Consider the following 22,309-nt stretch of genomic DNA (forward strand, 5'->3'; position numbering starts at 1 on the left):
TACCTCAACAGCAAGCTTGAATCTTCGAAAAATCCTTAACTGGTAGGTAGGTTTTAAACAAAGTTGGGTTAAAACATAAAATGGGGAGAAAGGGTGGGCGACCTCGAAGCTTAAAAAGAGAGTGAAATGGGGAGACCGAGAGAGAGTGATTAGAGATACAGGAAAAATCGAGAAATGCTAGAAGTTTTGCGAAGTGATGAAATTATGATTTTGTCCATTGTGACGGACACAAACGTACACCAAATCACTATTCCTCACACCCCATATTTTTCTAATATAAAAAGATGTATGGTTGGTAGGGTTTGAATAGGAGCCCTGTCCTCTAAAGTCTAAACAAGTTTTATGTATTTTGCAGAATTATCTTATTGCTTCCATCTACATTTCCTTGTCTTCTTCGGAGCTTTCATTATTGATTTATTGTTTTCTTCAGTGCTTTCAATTTCGACATATGGGTCAGGGTACTTATCAGACAATTATTAAATATATTTCTTCTAGTGCAGAATGCATACTGCATACTGCATAGATCGATATCTTGAATATGGACATTGAATCCAACAACAGTCTTTTATGAATAGTATTATGTTTGTTAAAACATTTTTTTATATCTGCACTCCCATTTGAAAAAATAATTAGACTCCCCTCTTCCCAACTCGCTCACTATCTCAGTCAACACATTTTAATTGTTATTTTGTAATTAGGATAGGTCTTAAATACTTTTTTCTTTGAAAAATTAGTAAAATGACATATCTGTTTTGCAATACCCAATTTAAAATTTAAACTAGAGAATGTACACATGGCAATATCTAATTACTCACATCTAACAGCCCACATCACTCGTTTATAACTAGGGTATGCCCGTGCCGTACGGCACTGATAGTCAAGACAAATAAGGAAAAAAATATTTGTTCTTTCCTTATCCGTGCGCACATACACAAAGAAGAGAGAGGGAGGGCAAAAGAAAACCACAATAAAGCAAAGAAAAGTGCGGGTACCTTCAAAACACCAGCATAACCTCCAAAGATGTCGCCCTCCTCAATTACGTCAAGACATGCATGGTGCTAAGGCATATTTGGAGTAGTTTTTTTTGCTTGTTGTCTAGCAACTTTTATTATTTCACGTGCTTAAGATAAGGAACCAAGTCTATCTGTTCTTTGAAGAGAACTTATCCAAGGTTTACGCCTCTCAACAATGTCTAAAGGTGCAACTTTCAATAATTCTTCGGGAGATAAAGATCGATAAGACCTAGCTTCTTCCCTTCTTCGGACATAATCGACTTTGACATCTAAGAAAGAGTACAATACCATTCAGTCATGGAAACAGATGTGATTGCTATTGTATGGGTACACAAGTAATAAGTGAAATAAAGGAAACATTTTGTGTCGGATGTACATATAAGGCATTTTAAAGAAAGTATGATTATCGCAGCCTTAAAAAGTGAGAAAAATTATCAACATAAAACTCCATACAAAATGTGATTTTCTTGGAAAGGTCAAGAACTGCAAACATATTTACAAAGATAAACAGAATAGCTAACAGTTCAATATGCGCTAGTCATTACAAAAGAGATGAAAGATACTCAATATGCACAGTTACAACAACAGCAACTTATAGTGACCAGAAAATATGGCGGATATGTTGAATATTTCAAGTGGAAACGATTGGAATCTGTTCTCAATTGACAACAATGAATAGAAGAAAATGACAAATGCTGACCTAATAGTGAATAAAATCATAATTTTTGGATAATTGGATAAATAGAGTGAGCAAATTCTTTTTCAAAGAGCAGCATAAGTTAAAGACTTCCATATTTAGAGTTGGATTAGAATGGGGGGCAAGCTTACCAACATCATTTCAACAATATGAGCCTTGGAAGTAGTTGAGTGCCTTAAAAAGTAAGGAAATGTTTAGTGGTGTATACGTTTACAAGAAATAATGGTTTCATAACAATTGATGACATTGGCGAATAACCAGGGAATAGAGAAAGGAGATGTACCTCCAAATCCAGGAAAAACCCCAAGCGTCAGCTCTGGAAAACCTAGTTGAACTCTTGGTATGGAAGTGCAAGCATGGCATCCCTTCATGAGATTGATTTAAAGATGCAATTAGTGATGATTCTGAAAATTAGATTCATAATAAAACGATATATACGCAGTAAATAATCACAAACCAGAGCCAATTCTAAGCCACCTCCAAGTGCAAGACCTTGAATAGAACAGAAAGTTTTTTGCCATCTGTTGAACAACAACATTAAAAGAAACAAGAAAAAACAAAGAAGACATAAAAGAGAATAACCTTCAACTATGTTAACCAAAAATTCGACAGATACATTAGGAAGAGCTGAAGGAGATCCCCTGCCAGTCCAAACAAAAAAATCTCAATAGGCAAAAAAAAAAACCAAAAGCACCATTACTTTCAAGCCGCCAGAGTAAGATGTTTAAAGAAGTTGAACAGTCCTAAACACGTTGATGTCAAAACCACAAGAAAATGTCCCTCACCTTTGATGCAACAAACATAAGAGACACAATCGAAACCAGGGATGCAAATATTATCTACTGAGAACTTGGGGATAAAAGGACAAAATATGTGAATACTGCTGAAGATTAAAAGAGCCAAGAAACATGTACACATTCATTGGTGAATTCCAATTTCAATGACGCAGAAACACAACTAAGATGTAAAATGAGAGTCAAGGCAAAGTAGGTTTTTGGTTATGTTTCACTATGATTCCAAAAGGTTTCCCCTAACTTTATCTTCCACTAAAAGTCCAAATCCAATAATAACTCGTTATTTTTTTATGGTAATTTCTTAAACAATTGTATTCTTGATTAATCTGAAAATAAAAATATGAAGAAGCTCACCAAATATGAAAACAACAAAAATAAAAACATGCTTTAACATCACTTCTTTTCATAGCTTCCAAATACTTATCCTTCAATCCACGAATAGGAGCTAAGGCGTTAACAGGTGGATTAGAGATCTTGATTACTGCTACTCCATCACTTCCAACTTCCATCGTTACACCAACTTTCCACATTCTTTTGATTGAACAGATAAATTTTTCCAATGGACTTCATCTCATCTAAATGGATTAGGATGTTATGTTGGAAGAGAGATTAAAAAAAACTCATCTCATGGATCGGATGTTATGGATGGAAGTAGCATACCAAAGGGGAGTCGATTCTTTTGCCATGTCACAACTTAGAAAAGGCGATGGTATTGGATTATGGCCCCACACCATTGTGTTTTATTAGATAGATTATGTCCTAAACTCTGAGTTCATCTTCCCAAACGTACTAATTAAGCATCAATTTTGTTTGAAATTATTAAAAATAACACTTTAATATAGATAAAATGATAGTGGGTGTTCAAAAATTTAAAAGGTTACAAATAATAAACATATATAATGACTAATAAGAATGTGTAATAGTGTTTTTTAAGTTTATGAGACATTAATGGAGATTATCCAATTGTAATGACGATTTAAGAGACATGTCTAATAACACATATAACAGTGGGAGGAGCATGTCAATTTATAACTTAAGATTATTTTCTAATTGATTTTTCTTGCTACCAATATTCCTCTTGTCGACATTGCTTAATATATTAAGTGTTTGTGACCGTTAGATTAGATAGGACGAGATGTCGACACCTATTTCTTTCTCAAACACGCAAATGGGTTTTGAATTAGGGAGTCAAATGTGATTTTGATAGTTTACAAAGACAAAAATATTTAAAAATTTAATTTTCTTGACCACAAAAATAACCGTCAAGATGAGTTGGTTGAGACTGCGAGTTAGTTTGGGGGGCAACTTTAATTTTCATAAATTTGGTGTGTGTGGGTGGTGGGGGGCGGGGGCGTTGCTTTTCAACAATTTCTGTCATTTGTAACCGTGCATGTGTTGCCGTCCTTCTCATTACATACACCAAATTACATAGAACAATGAGTCGTAATCATCGTGTTACTTCATTCAATACACGTTAAGGGGTGTAGGTGTACGCCATCAGATCTCAAATCCTTAAACACTTGCCAAAGACATAGTCGTCTCGAGGAACTTTAAAATCTGATGGTCCACACTCTGCGCCAACACCATCATTGGTTAACCTCTTGAGTTATTGTTGTTAGATTTTTAAGTTATTATTAAAATAGATGTAATCGATTGTTTAAACAAAAGGGTAACAAAAACTATAATTTTTTTTTGTTTTATCTGTACTAAGTAGATCAGTAAATCTACAAACAGTGTTGCACAATGTTTAGCATCTAAAAGGACACAATCTCCCTCCACATTATGAGTGGCTTACGCTGCCACCTAATTAGCTAATAGACTCCTAGAGAAAGAAAGACATAATTCATGTACATACTCCATTTGGTATAGGCTACCCCGAGGATATCCCTATAGGAATGAGTGTGCCAATACCGTTGGATCGGATCCAACGGTTCGAAAATCAAAAACAAAAAAAAAGAGAGAAAATGTGAATTTGTTTTTGATTTTCGGACCGTCGGATCCAACGGTATTGGATGTCGTCCCTATGAGGATATCCTCGGGGTAGACGAACTCTATTCCACTTTGAGTTTATTATATATAAATAAAATCAGTTGATAACCAAAAACCATTAGTTAGTTAATGAAGAATCCCCATTCCTATCTTGTCTCTGTTTGCGAAGATTTTGAAACCATCACTGTCCTGTTATCTTTGAAGTTTTGATATCATGACACTGACTATTAAAGTCTCCCTATTTATTTATTATTTATTTTTATTTTTCCATAATCAAGTCTCCCTATTTATTTTTGGAACTATTGAAATGCCACTATGTATGAACCGGTGAATTAGAACTGGTGCAACAACTATGACATGTGAATGCCTTAAAACCAGTGTTCACCATTCCAAATGGAATGTGGGTGGGAATTCTGTCAAATTTTTTGGTTTAAAAACAAAAAGAAAAAAACAATATAAAATTGAAATATTGATGATTTCAAAATTAGTTCAAATCAAAATATGATATAAGTTGAAATATTATCAATTTTGGTTTTCTAAAGAGTTTTGAAATCCCAAACTATATTTAAAACTATTTATCAAAACGGGATATTATATGGATTGCTAAAGGCAAATATAGCACCCCAACCACCAAAATGTGTTTCCAATATGATTGCTAAAAGGCTTTTAAATTTGGAAAAAGCAAAAAATTCAGTCAAAATTAAAACTTTCGCTAGCAGCTGTCATAATAAATTTTGTCTGTGTTTTAAATTTCGACGGATGGCAGAAACTGTATCATCTGTTAAAAAAAAAATCAACTTAAATTTGCAACTAATAAGCGGATGGCAGAAACTATGTTGTCCGTATTCCTTTAGCACCTCATCTTTATCTCTCTACTGAAATGATTTTTCTGTTAGTTTAATACCAATCAAATTTAACTCTCCTACTATTTAACAGCTCATTCTGGCAGCTCTCATTGGACTCGCTCTTAAAAATTTATATTGGAAATGATTCGAGGTGACACTGGTAATTGGTAAGTGACGAGTCAGTGAGTGCTACTTAACTCCATATATATACATATATATAGCTTAATAATTAAACTTTTGTCATAGTCATCATAGCTCCTAAGAAGGGGGCATGAGAATTGTAATTGACAAAATATTATGGAGTGCTGTCTTGTCATTTCTGTCGCGTCATACTAATCTTTTATTTCAAGAGCGTACTCTATTTGGAACCTAGAAGAATTAGACGAAAAAGAAATAGATTATATTTCATCATGGTATTTGAGTGTTTTTTTTTCAGTCAAAATCTTCCTTTAGGTAAAGGTGTTCAATTTCATCTTGTAGCTTAAGTCTTAAGCTGTGTTTGATGATTTATTACAATTTTATTTTCCAGTTGGACAGACTACAGATCTCTCTGTAAAATTATCTTTCAGCATTTTTTGAAAGGAATTTACAGCTCTTTAGAGATTTTACGAGAACGAGAAGGTTTTGTCCATGTCTTTTCTTTAAGGGGAATTTTGACTTAACCCCCCACAGATGGGTAGCGGTTTGACTAAACCCCCCATTTTTAAAATCATTTGAGTTTGCCCCCCACTCCGTCAATTTTGTGTGTAACAGACATTGGTATTTTAACTATTGACCATTTTACCCTTATGAAATAGATGTTGCATTGCCCCCCACATTAACACGTTAAACCTAACTTTGCGAAAACCCCCCAAACGTTGCCATTATTTAATTTTTGCACTCTCTCTCTCTCTCGTATTTTACCTATTGACCATTTTGCCATTTTCGACAAATTTTTTTTTTTTTTTTTTTTTTCTTCGTTAAAACAAATTAAGAGGTTTACTATTAGTTAGTGTAAACCCCCCAAACGTCAATATGCTATTTGAAACCCTAGACAAAAAACCCCATCGACATTCTGATTTGAAGATAAAAAAAAAAAAAAAGGGGAAAATGAGGATAATGATAAAGGGAGGTGTTTGGAAAAACATGGAAGATGAGATATTAAAAGCATTTGTTATGAAATATGGGAAAAATCAATGGGCTAGAATTTCATCTCTACTTGTAAGTAAAATCGCTAAGCAATGTAAAGCTCGTTGGTATGAATGGCTTGATCCTTCTATTAAAAAGTAAGTTTCTTTTTCATTTGTTTTAATAATTTTCAAATCTAGGGTTTACCAATTAGTTATGTTTATTGTTTGTTTAGACCGAGTGGACAAGAGAAGAAGATGATGAAACCGCTCCATCTTGCTAAACTCATGCCCACACAATGGCGGACGATTGCTCTATCGTTGGCGGACTCCTTCCGCGGTGCCGAGCGGTATGAGAAACTTGTCGATCTTTGCGTGTGTCAAGGAAGAAAACTATGAGCCAAATGATGACCCAAGGAAGTTGCGGCCCCGGAGAGATTGATCCCAACCCGAATCTAAACCCGCGACGTCCGGATCCCGTTGACATGGATGAGGATGAGAAAGAAATGCTTTCAAGCTTCGGGCTCGGTTGGCTAACACCGTGGGAAAGAAAGCGAAAAGAAAAGCCGTGGAGAAACAAATTTTGAAGAAGCAAGGAGGCATCGCGTCTGAGAGGCGAGAGAACTTAACTTAAAATTGGAATTGATATTGAGCAGAGAAAGAGAAAAAGGAAGGGGATAGACTATAATTCGGAGATCCCTTTTGAGAAAAAGCCTCCACCGGTTTCTTCGATGTTGCCGATGAGGAGAGAGTAGTGGAACGACCCAAAGTTTCCGGACAACCATTGAAGAGCTCGGCGGAAAAGAAGGGTTGATGTTGAAGCTCGGCTAAGAAGGCAAGATGTTGCCAAGAACAAAATTGCTCAAAGCGGGGATGCCCCATCATCCATCTTGCAAAGTTAACAAGTTAAATGATCCGGAAACAGCTTAGGAAGAGATCGAAACCGATGCTTCCAAAGACCGCAGATCTCGGATCATGAATTGGAAGAAATCGCAAAGATGGGTTATGCTAGCGATCTTGTTTCATGAAGCGAGGAAATGTCGGAAGGAAGTGGTGCTACACGTGCTCTTCTTGCCAACTATGCACAAACTCCAAGACAGGGGATGACACCATTTCGAACTCCACAACGCACACCTGGTGGTAAGGCTGATGCAATTATGATGGAAGCGGAAAACCTTGCAAGATTGAGAGAATCACAAACACCATTGTTAGGCGGTGACAATCCAGAGTTGCATCCTTCAGATTTTTCCGGTGTCACTCCTAGGAAAAGAGAAATACAGACACCTAACCCAATGGCTACTCCTTTATTGACTCCTCGAGCCACGGGTCTTACTCCTAGAAGTGGCATGACACCTTCATCTGGTCTTACTCCTAGAATTGTTTACTGTTAACTAAAAAATTGGGGGGTTTATGCAAATATCATATTGACGTTTGGGGGGTTTACACTAACTAATAGTAAACCTCTTAATTTTAAAAAAAAAAAAAAAAAAAAAAAAAAAAAAAAAAAAAAAAAAAAAAAAAACTTAATTTGTCAAAAAGGGCAAAATGGTCAATAGGTAAAATCCAAGAGAGATAGTGCAAGAATTAAATAATGGCAACATTTGGGGGGTTTTCGCAAAGCTAGGTTTAACGTGTTAATGTAGGGGGCAATGCAACATCTATTTCATAAGGGTAAAATGGTCAATAGCTAAAATATTAACGTCTGTTATACACAAAATGGACGGAGTGGGGGGCAACTCAAATGATTTTAAAAATGGGGGGTTTAGTCAAACCGCTACCCATCTGTGGGGGGTTAAGTCAAAATTACCCTTTCTTTAATCATAAGAAAATATACGTCTAAATGTCTAAATGTGTCCTAAAAGACTATCGGGACATTACACCAAATTAAGACTTAATTCTTAAGTTAAAGTGAAAGAAAGAGATAGAAATTGTTAATGGAGGTGGTTGTCTACCTATTCTATAACACCCCGTGTTTTATTCTTTTATTTTCCTAATAATAATAATAATAATAATAATAATGGGTTAAACTGAATATAGATAACTATCAGATACGGATAAAATCCCGTAGGTAAAATGGATAAGTGTTGTCCTTGTTTTTCGGGGAGTTTTCTCACGTAGAGTTTTTGGGAAAAAAAACACAGCGAGGGTTTTAGAAAAAAAATGGGAGTTTTACTAAAGGAAGGAAAGGAAAGTTTTTTTCCTGGTAGCTGGTTGATAATCGGAGAGCGCTACAGGTGAGTAGAGTTTATCTCTCACCACTACTAAAACTATGATTTTCGTCTGTTTAATATTTACGTATTTTAATGTCGAGTGTTTTCGACCAGTTTTTTTATAATTTTTAGTTATGTCGATATGTTTAGATTTGATTTGAATTGTTGAATCTCTGAAATCGGTATTGAACTATTTGGAACTTCGAAGTCGCCAATGGCGCGACGAGTCCAAATGGCAAGAAATCGCCCGCTTTTTTGTTATTTGAATTTTTAGGATTATATTTATCGCGGATCCCGGGGGTCGATCCATCTGATAGAACTGTTGGGAGCTTCGACAGAGCGTCAATGGTGGCAGTGAAAACCACAGTATTCGTTTTTGTATATTTTTTGTTGTTTTGCTATGGTGAAGATGGGTTTATGCTTGGTTGTTAAGAATTGTTGGATAGGTGGTTGAACCGTTGAACGAAAGGTCGCCGGCTCGGAGAGAAACGTTAATGGCGCTTTAAATCGCCCTTTGTTGTTTTGGGTTTTGGTTGGTATTTGAATGGGTTGTGGGGATGGGATTAGGAGGATTGATTGGGGGAGGAGTCTTTGCGATTGAAATTTTGTCGAAAGTGAAGGTTGGGGAAGCCACTAATGGCGGTCTTTAAACTTTTAGATCTAGTTTTGGGTGAGGTTTGGATTGAATGATTTGGGGGTTATTGTTTTTATTAAAGGTGTTTGGTTTTTGATAAGGAGTAAAACCGCGGCGTCAAAATGGGTGGTCGAGTGGAGATGGTGGCCGAACTGGTGGTGGCCGATTTGGGTGGCTGTTGGAGGAAGAAGATGGCTGTTTTGGGCTTGGACCTTGGGCCCGGGTTTGGTTTAGATTGGTTGGGCCAAAAACCTTATTTTGTTTGGGCCTTTTCTTGTTGGTTTTGTTTGGGCCTTAACTTGTTTGGTTTTTGGGGTTGGTCCATAGTATTTTAAGTGGATCTTCAAGTTGGGCCAACCCAGTTTATGGGCCGGGTTAAGGCTTAAGTTATTGAACCTGGTCAGCTTAGATAAATCGGTTTGGGACTGGGTGACTGCTGTTGACCCTTGGCAGGTCGACTTTGACTTTGACCAGGGTTGACTTTGACATTGACTTTGACCAGAGTTGACTTTTGACTAGGGTTGACTTTGACCAGTTAACTCAATTTGATCTTTTAACTCGGATTATGATTTGGGTTATTAAGATAGGTCTAGGGCTATTAGCTTGCTTGGCTTTAGGCTAAGACCTTTATATATACGTGTGTATGTGTATTAACTACTATGTGAGATTTTCGTCTTTTATGATATACAACGTTATGACACTTAGACATCGGTATATTAATAACGCGTAACCAAAAATACATGAAACAAGATACTCGTTCGTTCTCGGAGATAATTTATTCAATAAAATTTCAATAATGCGTAAACAAAATTTACCACCTCTTTTAGAACTCTCTACGCCTCAAGTTTTGGAATTTAGTTTTATGACTGTTGATGTCATATGTTAAGTGAGCATTTATTGAATGTGCCATAAATGGCCCGTTATATAGGGGTATTCATTGAATGTGCCATGAATGACCGTGATTCTTTGAACCCGCCTCTAGAGAAGAACTAAGGTATTTGCCTTGCGGGTTAGTTGTATTCTTTGATTATGCGAGTGTTTGGGGTTGACTTTTGAATACCTAATATAATATCTACATATGTTATATAGAAGTTTTAACTTTCTTTTGCAGGAGGGTAAGACTTAATAACATTTTAATGCGGGGACGCGGGTCCTACCCTTATACAACAATGGATATTGGTAAGTATTAATTCAAGTATTTAGATATTAAAACGAGTTATTAAAACGAGTTAATAATATAGAAGTTTTGCTTGAGAAGAAACTATGCCGGTTGAAATGACGAACTACCGCCTTCCAAGTGAAAAAAGATTAAGTTATGGGAAATATAACGTGATTGTTTGGATAATTAAAAGTATGATAATATTTATATGTGGTTAGTCTACTCATACATACCAAAGAAATTCCATTTTGTTGACCCATGTTTGCTTTGTTTTGGTAGCGTGGGTGTGTTCTTGGGAACACAGTGGAAGGCAAATGGATGGAACCGCGTGTGATTTGGATTCTTGCCCGAGCAAATCCGTTAGTTTTTTCTTTTAGGTCTGATCTTTTGAAAGTATGTAATAACGTAGTTTTCTTTTCATATGACATGAAATACGATGTTAAAGACCTGTTATTCTTAGAGTGGTTTGATGTTTTATTGGGATAGAAGATAGACTTTTTATAAAGTAATAAAGAGAATTTTTGGAGATTATTTTGTTGTTAAGTTGATTCTTTATGATGTGGGTTTTCGGGTTTTGACATGTGTTGTATCCACCCCGTCATAGCCTGAGTTTTTAGACAATTGAATCGAGTGATGTTTGATATATTTATATATTTCAAATATTCATTTTTTTTAATTGTTTAGAAATTCAGGCTGTGACATATTCAGTATGCATATTGAAAGTTGTAGTGAAGTTTGAATTAATAACTTAGATTGGGATCAATAATTAGACTATAATCAAGCCACAAATAGTTATTGAGAGTAGATTTTCATAGACATTGAAAGTGTATGCCTAAACTCTAATGATATGATGAATGATACAATGGGAAAAATACTTAAAGATAATAATAGTAATGATGACATTGGTAGGTGATGATGTTACGAGGTGGAGTTGAATGACGAGTCACTGGTATTGACATGTATGCAAATTTTTTAGTTTTTTTTTTTTTTTAAGTGAAAATTTTATTAATACTGATAAGGAATTTTACAAATAATTAGGACAAGCGTGCAATAAGCTGCGTTGCAAGTCCTTTCTGAATAGCAAATCCTATTCTTCTAAAAACAAACTCGTTAGAACCAACTGTCATAACGTTACTGTCCATAACTTTCTGAAGTTGTTCCAAGAAACTGAAAGTGTCGAAACTAAACGGAATGAAACAATGTTGGTTAGCCGTGCAAGCTTCCTCATGCTTCTCCATCTTCCCTGTCGCTGCTCTCTTAGCTGCTTCTCCCACCTCAAAGACTCCATTCCCAAGCCCTACCAACGGAGAGCCTCCGATTACATCAACACATGCATGTCTCCCCTCGGACCAATCAGATATCAATACATCCCGCGAGGCGAAGTGTAGATCTTCCCTCATTCGGATCCGCGGAGAAAATTCACGGGAGCCTCCTTCTTCTTCACTTGTACCTGTACCCTCCAAAATGCATCACATAAAATATCTCTGACATGATCATGTCGGTATTTGAAACCTGGAAAATGTCTACAATGTGCTGCATGGTCCCCGAAAGCATCTAGTCTAATTTTTTTGCAAACAGGGCATAGACCACCCTCAGAGTACAAAGGAATCATGAGACGGTACCGGAGAATAGAACGATACTCCACCGACGACATACGCTGACCAAGTCCCTCCATCGGAATAGCAAGTAGAAAATCTTTTGCGTGTTCTAACTGCAAACATCCAATGACTGCTTTCTGACGAGCAGATAACATAAACTCTCTCTCAAGACCAACAACAATCTTACCATAGAACGCTTCCGCCAAAACTTTTTGTGGTTTTGAGGGGACGGTAGCATTCACGGCCATAGAACTGAGGTCAAAATCAGGTAGACAAAGACTCAATGCACTGCTAGCAACATCCAAAATCTCATCCAAAGGCACTGGCCCACAACTCCTAAGAATGTGATTCTGAAGCTCAGAAGTCTGACAACGGGAGGCCACAAAAGCAAAAGTAGAGACATCAGTGGCACAATAAATACCTAACCCACCAAGACGTAATGGGAGTGTCGATAAACGCCACTATAAATCACCGAAGTTAGGACCATCAGAAACCACAATACCCTGGAGAACACTGCGGAGATGCTGATCAAAAGTCTTTGCTGCCTCTCTAAAAAGGGATGGCGGACAAGTACGAATCGCAAAGACCAACTTAGAGAGCCCAGCACAAGCCCGTAAGAGAGCTAACTCACAATGTGGATCTTCCAATATAGCTAAACTGCTCATCAAAGTCACAACCTTTTCAACACGCTTACGAGCAAGACCGATGACAAAAGATGAATCAGTGCTGACTGCACCTTCAAGCAACCTGACTCCCTGCTGAGGACGGGACAAATCTGAAGGAAAAAGACTAGGAGTGGAGCGACATGGATCAAGTGATGGCCAAAATATCTCAGTTTTAGCCACATTAAGAACCAACTCGTAAGAAGGTCCTTCTTCCTGAATCATACCCAAAGTCGCCGCCGCCACGCGCTCAGTATCTCCGATCGAGTTCCATCATCTAGATACCAAGCCTCAGAATAACAACCGACAACCGGATGAACTTCATGAGAATCGGGGATGCAACACCGGTGCAAATAGAAGGGACCCAAAGTGGTCGCCTTTTGGACCCCGATGCTTGAGACCATATGTAGCCATCCCCCATATATAACCTCGCAAGTTGACAATACAAGTACTCAACCCAAGGGCAATAGTCGGGCAACGGATACTGAACCTCTCTCAACATAGTAGTCCGATCAACCATGTTAAAAGCATTTCGAAAATCTACAAGCAAAGATCGAAGAGAGGTAATCGCCATCGTTAGCATACACCATGCGGTTGACAAAGATGCGTAATCGCCTCCGCTCCACCGTAAACACCAACCCCATAATCGAAAATCTCGTAAGTATCCTACCACATCTTGGGAAACTCCTTTCATTGCAATCTTGGAGACCAGACAACGCCAAACCATCCCCATAGCTATAGGACGAATACTATTATCCGGCTTAAGAAGTGGAGTAAGTGGGGCACTCGCAATGAATTCCGCTTAACGGTGGGCATCGCCCCTCAGAACCAAAGATTCACCACAGTGGTCAATGCATCTAGCAAATCAGCCGGTATAGCTGTTGCAGCACCACTCATGGCATCCAACAAATGCTGAGATCGAAGACCATCATGACCACAAGAAGTACCCTTCGGAAATGACCTAATACAGGACAAAAGGGTGTCTCTCTCTACCACTAAAGGGGGCTCAACAACAGGAATAGTTGGCCTTACAGGTGGTAGTCGCATCGGATGCTTCTCCTCTAATGCACATATGGTCTCGCGCAAAGATTGGGGCAACCCCTGATGATGACAACACCTTTACCGCTGCAACAAAATGTCCATCAGCAACTTTCTGTAATCATCGACGCACATTCTGAGTAGGACCAGATCTCTGTGGTGGCTGGATTGAAGGAGGCTCTATAGTAGATTCTAGGAGACGAAACATCCCTCCAGGCTCATTCCATGTCATCAAAGCATGGAGAATTTGTCTCTGTTGAAGGTTTTTTTCTGTTACTAGAACGACGTTCCTGACAATTCTGGGGTTGAAAAACTTGCAGAGTGCAACATGGCAAGAGAAAGAGACGAACCCAAGGCATAACTGAACCAATATCAGCCGTAATATCCCAGAGAGCAGATTTCAGTGCACCAGAAAAGACCAAACGACAAGCACGTGGTATACTTTTCACAATTCAAAAGGGTATATGAAATGCACTATCAAGTAACATCTCATCAAGAGGGATACGCGGATTAGGGGTATCACCGTCACCCCTGTGTGTCGTGAGGGTAAGATCTGTAGTGTTAGGCTGGGGGAGCGGCTGGGGGATGCCCACAATGACACATGCAGGTTCCCCATTCTCCATCAAAACGGGGAGGTTCAATGGTATCATCCGGATGACGACACGGCATACCATTGGCATGGATGCAAAGACAAAGGCCACAAATCCATTTACCTATTGACTTTAACGAATTCTCCACTGACAGATACAATTCACGATCACCCTTAAGTTCATCCCTCACCCTGTCAATACTCACCTGGCAATCCAAGTGTTGTTTATCGAAATGTGTGAGAATGTAGGAAACAGTGAACCCATTACAGTTTACCCCATTGGTGCATCCGTGACGACCTCGGAAAGGACAGTGAACACGTTTCTTAAGTGGTGGAACAATGAAATCATAAGAAGCAACAGTGGGTCCTTTCTTTCCCCTCATGTAGGTGATCAGGTGTCGAACGTGACCTCCCAACTGACCAAAGCACTAAACCAAACACTGAGCAATCAAAACCAGAAGGAAATAATGTAAAATTTGTTTCGCCATGTTCAACTGTTCAATGAAATCCACAAATACCCATCAACATATCAGACCAAGCCATATACCATAAACCAAATTCAAACATGCAGTTTTCAAAACCAGAAGGAAACCGACTAATAAACAACAACTGTCGAACCAGGAAACCAATCCAGTACCAGCAAAACCCACAAACCAAATAGCAAACCAGCAAAAGAACAAAACAAAATCAGTATAACCAAACCCCAAACACAATTAACAGAATGAAATCACATTCACTTCTATTTTTTTGTTGGAAGATGGTGGTGGCGGCGGCGGTGTTGTTGGAAGTCTTATAGGACAGTGATTAATGATGGTGGTGACGGTGGATGGTGGGGGTGCAAGACTAGTGGCATGGCATGGTCGGGGAAGAAGGCTTGCGGTTTTTGTTTGTTTGTTGGTTTTTTTTTTTTCGAGATCTGTCGGTGTTTAGGTAAGGGTCAGGTTTAATGGATGTTAAAGTTTGAATGCATTTGACAGAGGTGACGGTGGATGGTGGGGGACAGGGGGTGCAGCACGAGTGGTGCTTGAGGGAGGGGGAAGGGGGACGGTGAATGGTGGGGACAGTGGTGCTTAACGGAGGTGACAGTGAATGGTGGGGGACGGTGGATGGTGGGGGATAGTGGTGTTTGATGGAGGTGACGGTGGATGGTGGGGGACAGGGGGTGCAGCACGAGTGGTGCTTGAGGGTCGGGGAAGAAGGCTTGCGGGAAAAAAAAGTTTGAGACCATTTTTTTTTTTTTTTTTTTTTTAGAGTTTTAAAATGAGATCAGTAACTTTTTGAAACTAGCAGGGTTTTTTAGTATGGCGAGTGTTCGGAGTTGATTTCGAGTGTAACGAATATCTGTATGTCTGAGGTCGAACTATACTGAATGAGTCATTGTATATGGGCTTTGTGCACAGCACATGTCTAGTGAGATGTCCCTTACAATCATAGTTCGTGATTCCGAACGAAACTCCGGAATTCCGCTCGGAATTTCGGTTTTTCAAAAAATCGAAATTTTAAATATAGTGTCGAAATCATCGAAATTCCGAAGAGATTCGAAATTCGAAATTCTATAGGATCGAAATTTACTGGATTTCGGTTTTTGGATTTACCGGAATTCCGAGAATTCCGAAATCCCGAACTATGCTTACAATACATTTCCATAATATCTCTAGTAAGCTTTACTATGGACATCACCATCAGACTTCACGACAAATGCTAGGCAAAGATGCTGGTGACAGAGTCATTTGGCCAACCCATTTTTTTTCCATGTGTTCAGACTTGAAGTAGAACAACAAAGTGAGGATACAATTTTCCTTTTTTTTTTTTTTTATGTTTTTTTTTGGTTTTTTGGGTAAAGAGGACTTCTTATTTATCAAACTTGTTTTATCTTCTAGTACGTTTTACCTACCGGAATTGTAACATTTACTCTTCATAACCATATGTTTGGTTCATCAACCTTTGGCTATGTATTCTATACCTTTAAATTATTGACTAGGTTTTTTCTGTTTTCATACTTACATTTGGCTCAAATTGGTTACTTGTACAATCGTGCAAGATACCCGACTTTTTAATAAGAAATGCCAAAAAAAATATCAACGGACTTTTGCACCATAGCTTCCCAGCACATGTCATGTGGCATCAATTTCACAAATTGACCACACCAAAATTTAAAGCACATATTTTTAGTAAACGCAGCACAAACTAAAATGAATTCATAATTTCGAGTTTTGACGTCTCAGGCATATTTTCCTGTACCTGGATCAAATGGTTCTAATTTAGAATTTTCTAAATGTTTTGATTTTTCTCTCATCTTCTTCAATTCATGATACAACTTGTAAATGGAATGCTAATTATCATTTTCTTGACTAAATTACTACGGTCCAAATTCTGTTAAGATAAGCTTCACCATAAAAAAACAAACTCGAAAAAGAATAATAGACCACTGAAAAAAAAAAGAATAAGTGGCAGTATCGCAATTTTAGGCAACTATAGGATCAGTCTAGATTCTCGAAAACCCAAAAAGCTTCATTCAACTTCAAGTAACTGAAATTTTAGCTGACCCTGTTTAAGCTTCCTCGTTCCAAGTGCAGAAAGAGTTCCATGAACTGACGCAAACTTCGCCCATACTTCTCTCTTCTTGCATGCACAAGAACCTTAAAGTCTTAAACAAGGACAGATCTAGTTTCTTCTTGTACTGTGTTTCTTTTCCAACCTTAGTTAGTCAGAAAGTTAAGAACAGAGAAAAATGGTAGAAACAAGTCATACGCACAGCCATGCACCGCCACCAACAGCATCAATATCATCTGGGCCTAAAGTTCATACGCCAATTGCACAACTTCATCAGCTTCACTTTTGCATCAATTCCAATCCAGCATGGCGTTAGTAGTTCATTCTTTCTCTTTGTTTCACTCTTTCTTTGTTACTTATTTTCATTTCTGTTAATGGGTTTTTTGTTTTGCTGGAAGTGAATATGCTTTGATCCAATAAAGACATATAAAGTTATTACTGTTCTTTATGGAATCTCTTTTTTAGAGATACTTTGGAATTGAGTTTTTGGCTGTTAAAGTTGTAAACATAAAAGTTATGCTTTGGTACCAACGTTTGGATTCAGAAAATGAGTTTTATTTGGATTTGAGTAATACCCTTTGGATTGGTTTTGGTTCTAGACTTGTTTTATGTGCTTCCTGTGAAATTAATAGAGCATGTTGAGAATTTTGACTAGTTTATTAACAGATTGAAGTTCACCCTTGCTTAAATTAAAGGAGTTTTTCTCATTTGGACTTCATGAATCAGTTTTTCTTTATTTATGCACAAACATAAAATTGAATGAAGCTATCTGTATAGTTTAGTTTAGTTTGTTGTTGAATCAGATAGTAATTTATATTTGCTTCCCCTGTTAAATATATGGTTCAATTTTGCTCTGTAATTTCTGAAGAGGAATTATTTGGCAGCACATAGCAATTACAACACCTCCCCCCCCCCTATTTTTACTTTTGACATATTTATTATTATTATATATTTTTTCCTTTTGTTTTTGAGAGTGGAGGGGGAAAATTGCGTAGTAGGGAGTGTAATTGGTAAAGTTATTGGCTAATATTATCTGTTTGGTTATTACAGCGGAAGCCATTGCACTAGCTTTCCAACATTACATTGTGATGTTAGGAAGTTCAGTTATGATTGCCACTATTCTTGTCCCTCAAATGGGTGGCGGTAACGTAAGTTATAAACCTAGTATTGCTCTTTCTTTTTTATTAATGTAAAATAGGTAGCTGTATTATTTAAGTAGTTCTGTGCTTAAAAGTAAAACGTTCTCAGTTCTATTGAACTATGTAACAGGGAGACAAAGCCCGTGTAATTCAAACACTGACATTTATGGCTGGAATAAATACACTTCTTCAAACTTTATTTGGAACGCGGCTTCCAACAGTGATGGGCTCATCCTTTGCGTTCATTATACCAGTGATGTCGATCATCAACGATTTCTCTGACAGTGTCTTCACATCAGAGGGAGAGGTATGTCGATATCCAACTTTCCTAGCAATATATACACAACATAATATCGCTCCAGTCAAGTAAGAAATATGTTCCATCATTAAGAGATATTTTAAGTACCGTGGAAAGCTCTGTAGTGTATATGTAAATAATCGATGAGCCATGCACTAATTCTTGGAGAACGTTACATTTATTCTGTATGTCATTATCTTTCTAATTGCTAAACTTTATCTGCCTACATCTATGTGAAGATATGTCCATTTCAGAGTCAAGCCCCCCTTTCTGTATTTTAAACTACATCTCTTTGTGGCATCAAAGTTTTATATTGTGTTAATTGTACTAGTACTAGATGTAGTTTGATACTGACCTAATTTCAGGATGTTTGCAGAGATTTCGCCACACCATGAGAGCTATTCAAGGATCTTTGATAATCTCTTCATTTGTAAACATCATCCTTGGGTACAGTAGAGCATGGGGGCATTGGACCAGGTAAAAGTACTATGACATTAATGTCCTTGTGAATTTCAATATCTAGCTTAAAGAGGTCTGAGTGTGTATGCTTACTCCCTGAATATCCGAGGTTTCTTCTTCTGGTCCAAAATATTTACATTTGGATTTTTGTTCTCAGGTCTTTTAGCCCTGTTGTTATTGTTCCTGTGGTTTGTGTGGTTGGTCTGGGGTTGTTTGAGCGGGGCTTCCCTAAGGTATGCTTTCTTTTTTTCAATGACTCTACTCAAGGGTAGCTAGTAAATCCCTAGAACTCATTCTATTGGGTGGAATATTTCTCTGTTGTTCAGCTTGCGCAGTGTGTGGAGATTGGCCTTCCAACGTTAATTTTACTGGTTATTAGCCAACATGTAAGGCATCTATCTGTAGCTACTGCAAATCTTTATTTATTGAAGAACACATATAACTATGCTGAGTATTATATTTGTTGCAACCTCACAGATCTTGAGAAGTTTTCACAAAAGGGCTTACACCTTGTTTGTGAGATTCGGCCTACTTTTCTGCGTTGCATTTGTCTGGGGTTTCGCTGCTATTCTTACCATAGCCGGTGCTTACACCGCCGTTAGGCAGCAAACTAAGATGAGTTGTCGCACAGATCGTTCTTATCTCATATCATCAGCTCCATGGTACACACCAAATCAGTTATTCTCTCAAGCTAATTGGTCTTTCTTGTGTCTCGCTAGGAAGCATATGTAATATTATATAATATTTGAATTTTTTCCCTGAAAACTAGGATCAAAGTTCCATACCCTTTCCAGTGGGGTGCACCAATCTTCCGGGCCAGCCATGTTTTCGGGATGATGGGAGCAGCACTTGTTTCCTCAGCTGAGGTTTAGATTCAATTCCACACATCTCTTCCTTTAAATATGCCAAAAGAAGTTGTTTTCTATTGACCTCTTTATTCCATTCTTGTCCGATGCAGTCGACTGGAACATTTTTTGCAGCTGCGCGGCTTTCAGGTGCAACACCTCCTCCTCTACATGTGCTTAGTCGAAGCATTGGTCTTCAGGTTTGTAGTTGGGGAGAGCTGTCCTTCTTACATTTTCGTTCCAGATTGAATTTTTTTTTCTATTATTATCATCATCCTAACAAAGTTAAATTAGGCACTCCCATAATTGAGCAACAAAAATTGATTGCTACCAATAATAATTGATATCATCTTATAAGAACAAATGAATGATAAACACTTGTTCAGATAAACCTCATATTTCAAATACTAATGAGATGTAGTCGACCAACCAAGACAAGTTTTATGCACTTGTGCTTGTAACTGAAGTTCTCTGCTTTATTATGAGTGCAGGGTATTGGGATGCTGCTCGAGGGGATATTTGGGGCTGCTGTTGGTACCTCTGCATCTGTGTAAGGCGCACTCTGCTTCTTGGTTGCCATATATGTATAGCGTTCGATTGTTATTTGTCTAGCTTCGTCAATTCATCTTTGATAATAAGAAATAAGAAAGAGATCGTTGTCATGCATGTAACTAGGCTGTGTACAGTAAACATCGTGGTTGATAAATATATGTAAATTTCTTTATGCTTATTAGAACTATGTCCTTGCAGTGAAAATGTAGGCCTTCTTGGATTGACACATGTTGGGAGTCGAAGAGTTGTCGAGATATCAACTGGTTTCATGCTCTTCTTTTCAATTTTTGGTTTGTTTTCCGGACTCAAGTATCAAAACCAAGACCTAGTTCTACTTGTCTTCATATGGTTATTTATCCGTCTCTCCTTTGCAGGAAAATTTGGGGCATTCTTTGCATCAATTCCACTCCCGATATTCGCTGCCACGTATTGTGTTCTATTTGGAATTGTCGGTGAGTTTACACGGCAAGAGCTTCAATGCTTATTATTTTCCTTAGCATTATAACCTTGTCGGGAAGTATCTGTGTAAGTTGTTACTGCAATTCTTTTCTTCAAATCTTACTATCTATTAATGTTGTTACATTTCTAATCTTGTAGCTGCAACTGGAATCTCATTTGTTCAGTTCATAAACTTCAACTCCATGCGGAACCTTTACATCTTGGGTCTCTCACTGTTCCTTGGAATATCCATTCCTCAGTATTTTAATGGGTTCAAAGTTACTGCAGACCATTACCCAATCAAAACCCCAGGAGGATGGGTAAGAGTCCTTTTTTTTTGGCCTTTTTCTTTTTTAGGGAGAGGTGATGATTCCTTATCTAAGTCGACGAAGTTATGAACTATATTCAATTTCTTAAATTCCGGCATGCAACATTTATACTAGACTTTCAGAATGATCTCAAATGTTATTTGGAATAGAATCCCTCAAACACAAATTGGTGGAAAAGAGGAACCCTTGCTAGTTGCTGCAATTTCGCATTTGTTTAGTGAGACCATCAACTGTTAGCAGTGATTTTGTTTAATTGTGGAGCAAAGAGCATCATCTTACTGACCGATGGAACGACTTTCTTCCTGACACTCTATACCTAGGAAACAAGCATATGCAAATGAAATGCATTCAAAAAGTTAGTTATCTGATAAACATCTTAAACTTGAATTTTTGCAGTTCAATGACATATTTAACACAATCTTCTCCTCGCCCCCTACCGTGGCAATATTGGTTGGCTCAGTGCTTGATAACATGATTGATGCAAAGCACACTCGCGATGATAGAGGACTGCAGTGGTGGGTTCCTTTCCAACGCAGGGAAGGCGATGATAGAAATGAAGAGTTTTATAGTTATCCCCTAAGGATACATGAGTACATTCCATCCAGATTTCATTAATCAATTTCTTCTTGTTGTATGTACAATTTACTTTGGACGAGTTAGCATTTGTTGTTTAACAATTAACAATAAAAACAATTAATGTTATAGCATACATAGTGATGTACCAAATACCAACAGCATATAGGAATGCACGCGTGTGATTGTGTATTTCGTTTCATTTAGTTTAGTATGTTTAGTGTATGTGTATGTGTTTTTTTGTTTCTTTGTTTTTTGAAGGCAAGATACTATTGGTAATGTTGCGTTCATTTAATGAAAGACGAGTGAAATGTTTTGGAAAGAAAAACTGAACGAGTGGGAAATGTGCCAAGCTCAGATAACAGAGAGAGACCATCTCTGCTTTAATTTTACATGGTTTGTGTTACTTGTCAACGAACTCATTACTCGCGCGTAGAAAATAGAAATGTAGAAACACACATGCATTACTAGGTGAGGGTGCCCAAGTGCTATTTTGTCCGTAAGTCCAACTATTTTATTCGAGTAATTCTACCGAACCAGGCATTTTGGCCCGGTTTAGTGACTGGCTGATGTGTCCTGGTAGTTTTCTACTTCTCTGATTTCTCTAAACTCAAACCAAATAAAACACAATTACTCTACTCATATTACAAAATATCCCGATATATCGCGATATTTGGAGATATCTATCCAGATTTCAGAGAAATATATAAATATCACGATATGTTCAGAGATATATACGACTGTAAATATCGGTGATATTTCGATAATATTTGTGATATTTTGAAATAT

The 22,309-nt window shown here is 37.7% G+C and overlaps 2 protein-coding genes and 1 pseudogene across 2 annotated transcripts; 2 read left to right on the forward strand and 1 right to left on the reverse strand.

The window, feature by feature from the left end:
• Positions 1 to 1,121: 1,121 nt before the first annotated feature.
• LOC147501605 (peroxisomal fatty acid beta-oxidation multifunctional protein-like) lies at positions 1,122 to 3,013 on the reverse strand. The gene is made up of 5 exons (XM_086604347.1): positions 2,887 to 3,013; positions 2,327 to 2,351; positions 2,168 to 2,231; positions 1,994 to 2,075; positions 1,122 to 1,282 (listed from the first exon to the last, which is right to left on the reverse strand). Exons 1-5 carry the CDS (start codon positions 3,011 to 3,013, stop codon positions 1,122 to 1,124), a joined length of 459 nt encoding a protein of 152 aa, XP_086460473.1.
• A 3,414-nt stretch (positions 3,014 to 6,427) lies between these two features.
• On the forward strand, positions 6,428 to 7,838 carry LOC147501606 (cell division cycle 5-like protein; annotated as a pseudogene).
• An 8,951-nt stretch (positions 7,839 to 16,789) lies between these two features.
• PDE135 (Xanthine/uracil permease family protein) lies at positions 16,790 to 21,656 on the forward strand. The gene is made up of 14 exons (XM_086606655.1): positions 16,790 to 17,198; positions 17,938 to 18,035; positions 18,157 to 18,333; positions 18,701 to 18,801; positions 18,941 to 19,016; positions 19,110 to 19,169; positions 19,261 to 19,445; positions 19,553 to 19,649; positions 19,742 to 19,828; positions 20,120 to 20,178; positions 20,379 to 20,470; positions 20,555 to 20,632; positions 20,778 to 20,938; positions 21,344 to 21,656. Exons 1-14 carry the CDS (start codon positions 17,066 to 17,068, stop codon positions 21,560 to 21,562), a joined length of 1,623 nt encoding a protein of 540 aa, XP_086462781.1. The 5' UTR covers positions 16,790 to 17,065; the 3' UTR covers positions 21,563 to 21,656.
• The last annotated feature ends 653 nt before the right edge of the window (positions 21,657 to 22,309 follow it).

Source organism: Coptis chinensis, chromosome 4 (assembly GCF_015680905.1).
Source record: "Coptis chinensis isolate HL-2020 chromosome 4, ASM1568090v1, whole genome shotgun sequence".
NCBI classification, from domain to species: domain Eukaryota; kingdom Viridiplantae; phylum Streptophyta; class Magnoliopsida; order Ranunculales; family Ranunculaceae; genus Coptis; species Coptis chinensis.